Source organism: Ranitomeya imitator, chromosome 9 (assembly GCF_032444005.1).
Source record: "Ranitomeya imitator isolate aRanImi1 chromosome 9, aRanImi1.pri, whole genome shotgun sequence".
Taxonomy (NCBI): Eukaryota; Metazoa; Chordata; class Amphibia; order Anura; family Dendrobatidae; genus Ranitomeya; species Ranitomeya imitator.
The window spans coordinates 152,354,944-152,367,541 of NC_091290.1; the positions used below are offsets into that span (position 1 = coordinate 152,354,944).

At 53.1% G+C, this 12,598-nt stretch overlaps 1 protein-coding gene across 1 annotated transcript; it reads right to left on the reverse strand.

Moving 5' to 3' along the window:
* Positions 1-3,621: 3,621 nt before the first annotated feature.
* Positions 3,622-5,607, reverse strand: LOC138648651 (uncharacterized abhydrolase domain-containing protein DDB_G0269086-like). The gene is made up of 3 exons (XM_069738439.1): positions 4,989-5,607; positions 4,017-4,616; positions 3,622-3,968 (listed from the first exon to the last, which is right to left on the reverse strand). Exons 1-3 carry the CDS (start codon positions 5,605-5,607, stop codon positions 3,622-3,624), a joined length of 1,566 nt encoding a protein of 521 aa, XP_069594540.1.
* Between the last annotated feature and the right edge of the window lie 6,991 nt (positions 5,608-12,598).

Here is a 12,598-nt window from a genome sequence, read left to right on the forward strand (position 1 = left end):
TCCTGCTTCTACAGGGCTGGACCCTCCATGTTCAGTTCCTGCTTCTCCGGGGCTGAACCCTCCATGTTCAGTTCCTGCTTCTCTGGGGCTGAACCCTCCATGTTCAGTTCCTGCTTCTCTGGGGCTGAACCCACCATGTCCAGTTCCTGCTTCTACGGGGCTGAACCCTCCATGTTCAGTTCCTGCTTCTCTGGGGCTGAACCCTCCATGTTCAGTTCCTGCTTCTCTGGGGCTGAACCCACAATGTCCAGTTCCTGCTTCTCCGGGGCTGAACCCTCCATGTTCAGTTCCTGCTTCTCTGGGGCTGAACCCACCATGTCCAGTTCCTGCTTCTCTGGGGCTGAACCCACAATGTTCAGTTCCTGCTTCTCCGGGGTTGAACCCTCCATGTTCAGTTCCTGCTTCTCCACAGCTGAACCCTCCATGTTCAGTTCCTGCTTCTCCACAGCTGAACCCTCCATGTCCAGTTCCTGCTTCTCTGGGGCTGAACCCTCCATGTTCAGTTCCTGCTTCTCTGGGGCTGAACCCTCCATGTTCAGTTCCTGCTTCTCTGGGGCTGAACCAGTTCCTGCTTCTCCGGGGTTGAACCCTCCATGTTCAGTTCCTGCTTCTCCACAGCTGAACCCTCCATGTTCAGTTCCTGCTTCTCCATAGCTGAACCCTCCATGTCCAGTTCCTGCTTCTCTGGGGCTGAACCCTCCATGTTCAGTTCCTGCTTCTCTGGGGCTGAACCCTCCATGTTCAGTTCCTGCTTCTCTGGGGCTGAACCCTCCATGTCCAGTTCCTGCTTCTCCGCGGCTGAACCCTCCATATCCAGTTCCTGCTTCTCTGGGGCTGAACCCTCCATGTTCAGTTCCTGTTTCTCCACAGCTGAACCCTCCATGTCCAGTTCCTGCTTCTCTGGGGCTGAACCCTCCATGTTCAGTTCCTGCTTCTCCGCGGCTGAACCCTCCATGTCCAGTTCCTGCTTCTCTGGGGCTGAACCCTCCATGTCCAGTTCCTGCTTCTCCGCCGCTGAACCCTCCATGTCCAGTTCCTGCTTCTCGGGGGCTGAACCCTCCATGTCCAGTTCCTGCTTCTCCGGGGCTGAACCCTCCATGTCCAGTTCCTGCTTCTCCGTGGCTGAACTCTCCATGTTCAGTTCCTGCTTTTACAGGGCTGAACCCTACATGTCCAGTTCCTGCTTCTACAGGGCTGGACCCTCCATGTTCAGTTCCTGCTTCTCCGGGGCTGAACCCTCCATGTTCAGTTCCTGCTTCTCTGGGGCTGAACCCTCCATGTTCAGTTCCTGCTTCTCTGGGGCTGAACCCACCATGTCCAGTTCCTGCTTCTACGGGGCTGAACCCTCCATGTTCAGTTCCTGCTTCTCTGGGGCTGAACCCTCCATGTTCAGTTCCTGCTTCTCTGGGGCTGAACCCACAATGTCCAGTTCCTGCTTCTCCGGGGCTGAACCCTCCATGTTCAGTTCCTGCTTCTCTGGGGCTGAACCCACCATGTCCAGTTCCTGCTTCTCTGGGGCTGAACCCACAATGTTCAGTTCCTGCTTCTCCGGGGCTGAACCCTCCATGTTCAGTTCCTGCTTCTCCGGGGCTGAACCCTCCATGTTCAGTTCCTGCTTCTCTGGGGCTGAACCCACCATGTCCAGTTCCTGCTTCTACGGGGCTGAACCCTACATGTCCAGTTCCTGATTCTCTGGGGCTGAACCCTCCATGTTCAGTTAATGCTTCTCCACGGCTGAACCCTCCATGTTCGGTTCCTGCTTCTCCGGGGCTGAACCCTCCATGTCCAGTTCCTGCTTCTCTGGAGCTGAACCCTCCATGCTCAGTTCCTGATTCTCCATGGCTGAACCCTCCATGTTCGGTTCCTGCTTCTCCGGGGCTGAACCCTCTATGTCCAGTTCCTGCTTCTCTGGAGCTGAACCCTCCTTGCTCAGTTCCTGATTCTCCACGGCTGAACCCTCCATGTTCAGTTCCTGCTTCTCCAGGGCTGAACCCTCCATGTTCAGTTCCTGCTTCTCCGGGGCTGAACCCTCCATGTCCAGTTCCTGCTTCTCCGGGGCTGAACCCTCCATGTCCAGTTCCTGCTTCTCCGTGGCTGAACTCTCCATGTTCAGTTCCTGCTTTTACAGGGCTGAACCCTACATGTCCAGTTCCTGCTTCTACAGGGCTGGACCCTCCATGTTCAGTTCCTGCTTCTCCGGGGCTGAACCCTCCATGTTCAGTTCCTGCTTCTCTGGGGCTGAACCCTCCATGTTCAGTTCCTGCTTCTCTGGGGCTGAACCCACCATGTCCATTTCCTGCTTCTACGGGGCTGAACCCTCCATGTTCAGTTCCTGCTTCTCTGGGGCTGAACCCACAATGTCCAGTTCCTGCTTCCCCGGGGCTGAACCCTCCATGTTCAGTTCCTGCTTCTCTGGGGCTGAACCCACCATGTCCAGTTCCTGCTTCTCTGGGGCTGAACCCACAATGTTCAGTTCCTGCTTCCCCGGGGCTGAACCCTCCATGTTCAGTTCCAGCTTCTCCGGGGCTGAACCCTCCATGTTCAGTTCCTGCTTCTCTGGGGCTGAACCCACCATGTCCAGTTCCTGCTTCTACGGGGCTGAACCCTACATGTCCAGTTCTTGATTCTCTGGGGCTGAACCCTCCATGTTCAGTTCCTGCTTCTCCACGGCTGAACCCTCCATGTTCGGTTCCTGCTTCTCCGGGGCTGAACCCTCCATGTCCAGTTCCTGCTTCTCTGGAGCTGAACCCTCCATGCTCAGTTCCTGATTCTCCATGGCTGAACCCTCCATGTTCGGTTCCTGCTTCTCCGGGGCTGAACCCTCTATGTCCAGTTCCTGCTTCTCTGGAGCTGAACCCTCCTTGCTCAGTTCCTGATTCTCCACGGCTGAACCCTCCATGTTCGGTTCCTGCTTCTCCGGGGCTGAACCCTCCATGTTCAGTTCCTGCTTCTCCGGGGCTGAACCCTCCATGTTCAGTTCCTGCTTCTCTGCTGCTGAACCCTCCATGTTCAGTTCCTGCTTCTCTGGGGCTAAACCCTCCATGTCCAGTTCCTGCTTCTCTGGGGCTGAACCCTCCATTTTCAGTTTCTGCTTCTCTGGGGCTGAACCCTCCATTTTCAGTTTCTGCTTCTCTGGGGCTGAACCCTCCATGTTCAGTTCCTGCTTCTCCGGGGCTGAACTCTCCATGTCCAGTTCCTGATTCTCCACAGCTGAAACCTCCGTGTTCAGTTCCTGCTTCTCTGGGGCTGAACCCTCCATGTTCGGTTCCTGCTTTTCCGGGGCTGAACCCTCCATGTTCAGTTCCTGCTTCTCCGGGGCTGAACCCTCCATGCTCAGTTCCTGATTCTCCACAGCTGAACCCTCCATGTTCAGTTCCTGCTTCTCTGCTGCTGAACCCTCCATGTCCAGTTCCTGCTTCTCTGGGGCTAAACCCTCCATGTTCAGTTCCTACTTCTCCGGGGCTGAACCCTCCATGCTCAGTTCCTGATTCTCCACAGCTGAACCCTCCATGTTCAGTTCCTGCTTCTCTGCTGCTGAACCCTCCATGTCCAGTTCCTGATTCTCCACGGCTGAACCCTCCATGTTCAGTTCCTGATTCTCCACGGCTGAACCCTCCATGTTCAGTTCCTGCTTCTCCACGGCTGAACCCTCCATGTCCAGTTCCTGCACCCTCCATGTCCAGTTCCTGCTTCTCCGAGGCTGAACCCTCCATGTTCAGTTCCTGATTCTCCATGGCTGAACCCTCCATGTTCAGTTCCTGCTTCTCCACGGCTGAACCCTCCATGTCCAGTTCCTGCACCCTCCATGTTCAGTTCCTGCTTCTCCGCGGCTGAACCCTCCATGCTCAGTTCCTGCTTCTGTGCTGCTGAACCCTCCATGTCCAGTTCCTGCTTCTCCGGGGCTGAACCCTCCATGCTCAGTTCCTGATTCTCTGGGGCTGAACCCTCCATGTCCAGTTCCTGCTTCTCTGGGGCTGAACCCTCCATGTTCAGTTCCTGCTTCTCTGGGGCTGAACCCTCCATGTTCAGTTCCTGCTTCTCTGGGGCTGAACCCTCCATGTCCAGTTCCTGCTTCTCTGGGGCTGAACCCTTCATGTTCAGTTTCTGCTTCTCTGGGGCTGAACCCTCCATGTTCAGTTCCTGCTTCTCCAGGGCTGAACCCTTCATGTTCAGTTTCTGCTTCTCTGGGGCTGAACCCTCCATGTCCAGTTCCTGATTCTCCACAGCTGAAACCTCCGTGTTCGGTTCCTGCTTCTCTGGGGCTGAACCCTCCATGTTCAGTTCCTGCTTCTCCAGGGCTGAACCCTCCATGCTCAGTTCCTGCTTCTCTGGGGCTGAACCCTCCATGTCCAGTTCCTGATTCTCCACAGCTGAACCCTCCATGTTCAGTTCCTGCTTCTCCGGGGCTGAACCCTCTATGCTCAGTTCCTGATTCTCCACAGCTGAACCCTCCATGTTCAGTTCCTGCTTCTCTGGGGCTGAACCCTCCATGTTCAGTTCCTGCTTCTCTGGGGTTGAATCCTCCATGCTCAGTTCCTGATTCTCCACAGCTGAACCCTCCATCTTTAGTTCCTGCTTCTCTGGGGCTGAACCCTCCATGTTCAGTTCCTGCTTCTCTGGGGCTGAACCCTCCATGTTCAGTTCCTGCTTCTCTGGGGCTGAACCCTCCATGTTCAGTTCCTGCTTCTCCGGGGCTGAACCCTCCATGTTCAGTTCCTGCTTCTCTGGGTTTGAACCCTCCATGCTCAGTTCCTGATTCTCCACAGCTGAACCCTCCATCTTTAGTTCCTGTTTCTCTGGGGCTGAACCCTCCATGTTCAGTTCCTGCTTCTCTGGGGCTGAACCCTCCATGTTCAGTTCCTGCTTCTCTGGGGCTGAACCCTCCATGTTCAGTTCCTGCTTCTCTGGGGCTGAACCCTCCATGTCCAGTTCCTGCTTCTCTGGGGCTGAACCCTCCTTGCTCAGTTCCTGCTTCTCTGGGGCTGAACCCTCCATGTTCAGTTCCTGCTTCTCCGGGGCTGAACCCTCCATGTTCAGTTCCTGATTCTCCACAGCTGAACCCTCCATGTTCAGTTCCTGCTTCTCTGGGGCTGAACCCTCCATGTTCAGTTCCTGCTTCTCTGGGGCTGAACCCTCCATGTTCAGTTCCTGCTTCTCAGGGGCTGAACCCTCCATGTTCAGTTCCTGCTTCTCTGGGGTTGAACCCTCCATGCTCAGTTCCTGATTCTCCACAGCTGAACCCTCCATCTTTAGTTCCTGTTTCTCTGGGGCTGAACCCTCCATGTTCAGTTCCTGCTTCTCCGGAGCTGAACCCTTCATGCTCAGTTCCTGCTTCTCTGGGGCTGAACCCTCCATGTTCAGTTCCTGCTTCTCCGGGGCTGAACCCTCCATGTTCAGTTCCTGCTTCTCTGGGTCTGAACCCTCCATCTTTAGTTCCTGCTTCTCTGGGGCTGAACCCTCCATGTTCAGTTCCTGCTTCTCTGGGGCTGAATCCTCCATGTTCAGTTCCTGCTTCTCTGGGGCTGAACCCTCCATGTTCAGTTCCTGCCTCTCTGGGGCTGAACCCTCCATCTTTAGTTCCTGCTTCCACGGAACTGAACCCTCCATGCTCAGTTCCTGCTTCTCCGGGGCTCAACCCTCCATGTTCAGTTCCTGCTTCTCTGGGGTTGAACCCTCCATGTTCATTTCCTGCGGCGATGGACGATGACACGGACACTCGGGGTGCAGGATAATGATACTCGTGGTGCAGGATAATGCCTCTTGGGTCCAGCTCTTTGGGGTGCTCCTGTACACACTGTTCACACCTTACGATGTGTCCTGCGTCTTTGGTCATTTCCACTTTCGCTCTTGTACAGGAACATAAAACTTTTGTCTCAGTCACATAAATCAGGATTCCGGAATGAGAAGATATCGGGGTTCTGTGTGGCGTGTAGCGGACATTTCGGGCCATGGAGGAAGCCTCCGGGAAAATAACAGCTTAAATATAGAAGGCGCTGAGAGATCCGGGGGTCAGTGTGCGGGATCGGACACCACTCACCATTGGGGTTAACACTTCACCGGCTAAGAAAATGAGAAGCTGAATATTAGAAAATGTGCTACAAGGAAAGCGTGACAGCTGAAAGGAAGCCCCCCAAACACAAGACATCACTGTCAGCCAGACCCCCCTCCAGGCATCAGCCATCTCCCGACTACCTCATACCCAGGAGTGCTGCTATGTGCTCTATGCAAAATCCTCCCCTAGACCCCCCTGTCCTCCTCCTCCAGACTCCTCTGTCCTGGAGGAGGAGGACAAAGGAGTTTGGAAGGGGACAGGATCTGGAGAAGGGCAGAGGAGTCTGGGAGAGGACGGGCACAGAGGAGTCTGCAGGAGGATAGAGGAGTATTGAGTAGCCATCGGTATCGCCACCTACCGTCAGTGACCCCAGAGAGGAGTACTGTGGACTCCTGGCCCCCGGACCCTATTATGTGCCGGCTATTACCGTGCTCCGGTGATATTTTAGTGATGCGTCTTCTAATGACTTTCTGATATTGGATGAATGGAGCCTTATGAGGACGGGGTAGGATCCTGCTGTGATTTGCAATTTTGGTGTTAGTGATGGAGCCGGACCAAAAACCGAGAAGTATCAAATGAATAAATGAAAATTAAAAGTGCTCAGATCGGCAGGGGGCAGAGCGCGGGACTGAGCAGGAGCCAAGAGAAGAAAGGCCAACGTTCTCCATTACACCGACAGGACGGCGACAACTCCAAACGGATCTGTTCAAAGAAGCACGTCTTGAGGTGCCGGCAGCAGGACGATTATTCATAAATTCATCACCGAAGTCTACAGCCGCTGTATGTGAGAAACTGGAAGAACTGTGCTACTGGGAGGTCGCTGCATCACTAAGGAGAAGGCCGGACTAAGCTAGCACAACCATCTCTCGATGACACCGGACTGAGGGAGCGCAACCATCTACTGGTGACACCGGACTGGGCGAGCGCAACCATCTACTGGTGACACCGGACTGAGCTAGCGCAACCATCTACTGGTGACGCCAGACAGAGAGCGCAACCATCTACTGGTGACACCGGACTGAGCGAGCGCAACCATGTACTGGTGACACCGAAATGAGCGAGCACAACCATCTACCGGTGACACCGGACTGAGCTAGCGTAACCATCTACTGGTGACACCGAAATGAGCGAGCGCAACCATCTGCTGGTGACGCCAGACTGATCGAGCACAACCGTCTGCTGGTGACGCCAGACAGAGAGCGCAACCATCTACCGGTGACACCGGACTGAGCGAGCGCAACCATCTACTGGTGACACCGAAATGAGCGAGCGCAACCATCTGCTGATGACACCAGACTGATCGAGCGCAACCATCTGCTGGTGACACTGGACTGAGGGAGCGCAACCATCTACTGGTGACACCGGACTGAGCGAGCGCAACCATCTGCTGGTGACGCCAGACTGAGCGAGCGCAACCATCTGCTGGTGATGCCGGAATAAGCGAGCACAACCATCTGCTGGTGACACCAGACTGAGCGAGCGCAACCATCTACTAGTGACACTGGACTGAGCGAACGCAACCATCTGATGGTGACGCCAGACTGAGTGAGCGCAACCATCTACTGGTGACACCGGACTGAGCGAGCGCAACCATCTGCTGGTGACGCCAGAATGAGCGAGCGCAACCATCTGCTGGTGATGCCGGAATAAGCAAGCGCAACCATCTGCTGGTGACACCTGACTGAGCGAGCGCAACCATCTACCGGTGACACCGCACTGAGCTAGCGCAACCATCTGCTGGTGACGCCAGACTGATCAAGCACAACCATCTGCTGGTGATGCCAGACTGAGCGAGCACAACCATCTGCTGTTGATGCCGGAATAAGCGAGCGCAACCATCTGCTGGTGACACCGGACTGAGCGAAAGCAACCATCTACTGGTGACACCGGACTGAGCGAGCGCAACCATCTACTGGTAACACCAAACTGAGCGAGCGCAACCATCTCCTGGTGACACTGGACTGAGCGAGCGCAAACATCTACTGGTAACACCAGACTGAGCGAGCGCAACCATCTTCTAGTGACGCCAGACTAAGCGAGTGCAACCATCTACTGGTGACACCGGACTGAGCGAGCGCAACCATCTGCTGGTGACGCCAGACTGAACGAGCGCAACAATCTGCTGGTGATGCCGACATAAGCGAGGGCAACCATCTGCTGGTGACACCGGACTGAGCGAGCGCAAGAATCTACCGTTGACAGTGGACTGAGCTAGCGCAACCATCTGCTGGTGACGCCAGACTGATCAACCACAACCATCTACTAGTGACACCGGACTGAGCTAGCGCAACCATCTACTGGTGACGCCAGACAGAGAGCGCAACCATCTGCTGGTGACACCGGACTGAGCGAGCGCAACCATCTACTGGTGACACCGAAATGAGCGAGCGCAACCATCTACTGCTGACACCGGACTGAGCTAGCGCAACCATCTACTGGTGACACCGAAATGAGCGAGCGCAACAATCTCTCGGTGACACCGGACTGAGCTAGCGTAACCATCTACTGGTGACACCGAAATGAGCGAGCGCAACCATCTGCTGGTGACGCCAGACTGATCGAGCACAACCATCTGCTGGTGACGCCAGACAGAGAGCGCAACCATCTACCGGTGACACCGGACTGAGCGAGCGCAACCATCTAATGGTGACACCGGACTGAGCGAGCGCAACTATCTGCTGGTGACGCCAGACTGAGCGAGCGCAACCATCTGCTGGTGACGCCAGACTGAGCGAGCGCAACCATCTGCTGGTGATGCAGGAATAAGCGAGCGCAACCATCTGCTAGTGACACCGGACTGAGGGAGCGCAACCATCTACTAGTGACACCGGACTGAGCGAGCGCAACCATCTACTGGTGACACCGAACTGAGCGAGCGCAACCATCTGATGGTGACGCCAGAATGAGCGAGCGCAACCATCTGCTGGTGATGCCGGAATAAGCGAGCGCAACCACCTGCTGGTGACACCTGACTGAGCGAGCGCAACCATCTACCGGTGACACCGCACTGAGCTAGCGCAACCATCTGCTGGTGACGCCAGACTGATCCAGCGCAACCATCTGCTGGTGACGCCAGACTGATCGAGCACAACCATCTACTGGTGACGCCAGACAGAGAGCGCAACCATCTACCGGTGACTCTGGACTGAGCGAGCGCAACCAACTTCTGGTGACACCGAAATGAGCGAGCGCAACCATCTGCTGGTGACACCAGACTGATCGAGCACAACCATCTGCTGGCGACGCCAGACAGAGAGCGCAACCATCTACTGGTGACACCGGACTAAGCAAGCGCAACTATCTGCTGGTGACGCTAGACTGAGCGAGCGCAACCATCTGCTGGTGACGCCAGACTGAGCGAGCGCAACCATCTGCTGGTGATGCCGGAATAAGCGAGCGCAACCATCTGCTGGTGACACCGGACTGAGGGAGCGCAACCATCTACTGGTGACACCGGACTGAGCGAGCGCAACCATCTGCTGGTGACGCCAGACTGAGCGAGCGCAACCATCTGCTGGTGATGCCGGAATAAGCGAGCGCAACCATCTGCTCGTGACACCAGACTGAGCGAGCGCAACCATCTACTAGTGACACCGGACTGAGCGAGCGCAACCATCTGCTGGTGACGCCAGACTGAGTGAGCGCAACCATCTACTGGTGACACCGGACTGAGCGAGCGCAACCATCTGCTGGTGACGCCAGAATGAGCGAGCGCAACCATCTGCTGGTGATGCCGGAATAAGCGAGCGCAACCATCTGCTGGTGACACCTGACTGAGCGAGCACAACCAAATATAGCCTCCTGTTCACCCCTGAAATACCACCCCCTGTTCACACCTGAAATATCACCTCCTGTTCACACCTGAAATATCAGCTCCTGTTCACACCTGAAATATCACCTCCTGTTCACACCTGAAATATCATCTCCTGTTCACACCTGAAATATCACCTCCTGTTCACACCTGAAATATCACCTCCTGTTCACACCTGAAATATCACCTCCTGTTCACACCTGAAATATCATCTCCTGTTCACACCTGAAATATCACCTCCTGTTCACACCTGAAATATCACCTCCTGTTCACACCTGAAATATCACCTCCTGTTCACACCTGAAATATCACCTCCTGTTCACACCTGAAATATCATCTCCTGTTCACACCTGAAATATCACCTCCTGTTCACACCTAAAATATCACCTCCTGTTCATACATGAAATATCACCCCCTTTTCACACCTGAAATATCACCTCCTGTTCCCATCTGAAATATCACCTCCTGTTCACATCTGAAATATCACCACCTGTTCACACCTGAAATATCACCTCCTTTTCACACCTGAAATATCACCCCTTGTTCACACGTGAAATATCACCTCCTGTTCAAACCTGAAATATCACGCCCTTTTCACACCTGAAATATCACCTCCTGTTCACACCTGAAATATCACCTCCTGTTCACCCCTGAAATATCACCTCCTGTCCACACCTGAAATATCATCTCCTGCTCACACCTGAAATATCACCTCCTGTTCACACCTGAAATATCACCTCCTGTTCACCCCTGAAATATCACCTCCTGTCCACACCTGAAATATCACCTCCTGTTCACACCTGAAATATCACCTCTTGTTCACACCTGAAATATCACCTCCTGTTCACACCTGAAATATCACCTCCTGTTCACACCTGAAATATCACCTCCTGTGCACCCCTAAAATATCACTTCCTGTTCACACCTGAAATATCACTTCCTGTTCACACCTGAAAAATCACCACCTGTTCACACCTGAAATATCACCTCCTGTTCACACCTGAAATATCACCTCCTGTTCATACCTGAAATATCACCTCCTGTTCACACCTGAAATATCACCTCCTGTTCACACCTGAAATATCACCTCCTGTTCACACCTGAAATATCACCTCCTGTTCACACCTGAAATATCACCCCATGTTCACACCTGAAATATCACCTCCTGTTCACACCTGAAATACCACCCCCTGTTCACACCTGAAATACCACCCCCTGTTCACACCTGAATTATCACCTTTTCACACCTGAAATATCACCCCCTGTTCACAACTGAAATATTACCCCCTGTTCACACCTGAAATACCACCCCCTGTTCACACCTGAAATACCACCCCCTGTTCACACCTGAATTATCACCTTTTCACACCTGAAATATCACCCCCTGTTCACACCTGAAATATCACCTCCTGTTCACACCTGAAATATCACCTCCTGTTCACACCTGAAATATCACCTCCTGTTCACACCTAAAATATCACTTCCTGTTCGCACCTGAATTATCACCTCCTGTTCACACCTGAAATATCACCTCCTGTTCACACCTGAAATATCACCTCCTGTTCACACCTGAAATATCACCTCCTGTTCACACCTGAAATATCACCTCCTGTTCACAACTGAAATATTACCCCCTGTTCACACCTGAAATATCACCTCCTGTTCACCCCTGAAATATCACCTCCTGTTCACACCTGAAATATCACCTCCTGTTCACACCTGAAATATCACCCCCTGTTCACACCTGAAATATCACTTCCTGTTCACCCCTGAAATATCACCTCCTGTTCACACCTGAAATATCACCTCCTGTTCACACCTGAAATATCACCCCCTGTTCACACCTGAAATATCACCCCCTGTTCACAACTGAAATATCACCTCCTGTTCACCCCTGAAATATCACCTCCTGTTCACCCTTCAAATATCACCTCCTGTTCACACCTGAAATATCACCCCCTGTTCACACCTGAAATATCACCTCCTGTTCACACCTAAAATATCACCTCCTGTTCACAACTTAAAAATCACCTCCTGTTCATACATGAAATATCACCCCCTTTTCACACCTGAAATATCACCTCCTGTTCCCATCTGAAATATCACCTCCTGTTCACATCTGAAATATCACCTCCTGTTCACACCTGAAATATCACCTCCTTTTCACACCTGAAATATCACCACCTGTTCACACCTGAAATATCACCCCCTGTTCACAAGTGAAATATCACCTCCTGTTCAAACCTGAAATATCACACCCTTTTCACACCTGAAATATCACCTCCTGTTCACACCTGAATTATCACCCCCTGTTCACAACTGAAATATCACCTCCTGTTCACCCCTGAAATATCACCTCCTGTTCACCCTTCAAATATCACCTCCTGTTCACACCTGAAATATCACCCCCTGTTCACACCTGAAATATCACCTCCTGTTCACACCTAAAATATCACCTCCTGTTCATACATGAAATATCACCCCCTTTTCACACCTGAAATATCACCTCCTGTTCCCATCTGAAATATCACCTCCTGTTCACATCTGAAATATCACCACCTGTTCACACCTGAAATATCACCTCCTTTTCACAACTGAAATATCACCCCTTGTTCACACGTGAAATATCACCTCCTGTTCAAACCTGAAATATCACGCCCTTTTCACACCTGAAATATCACCTCCTGTTCACACCTGAAATATCACCTCCTGTTCACCCCTGAAATATCACCTCC

Excerpts from the sequence above, each read along its gene's own strand:
- LOC138648651 (XM_069738439.1), bottom strand. The coding sequence starts at position 5,607 with ATGGAGGGTTCAGTTCCGTGGAAGCAGGAACTAAAGATGGAGGGTTCA. Across the intron at positions 4,617-4,988 it reads GCAGGAACTGAACATGGAGG|AGAAGCAGGAACTGAACATG; the intron begins GTTCAGCCCCAG and ends GTTCAGCCCCAG. Across the intron at positions 3,969-4,016 it reads GCAGGAACTGAACATGGAGG|AGAAGCAGGAACTGGACATG; the intron begins GTTCAGCCCCAG and ends GTTCAGCCCCAG.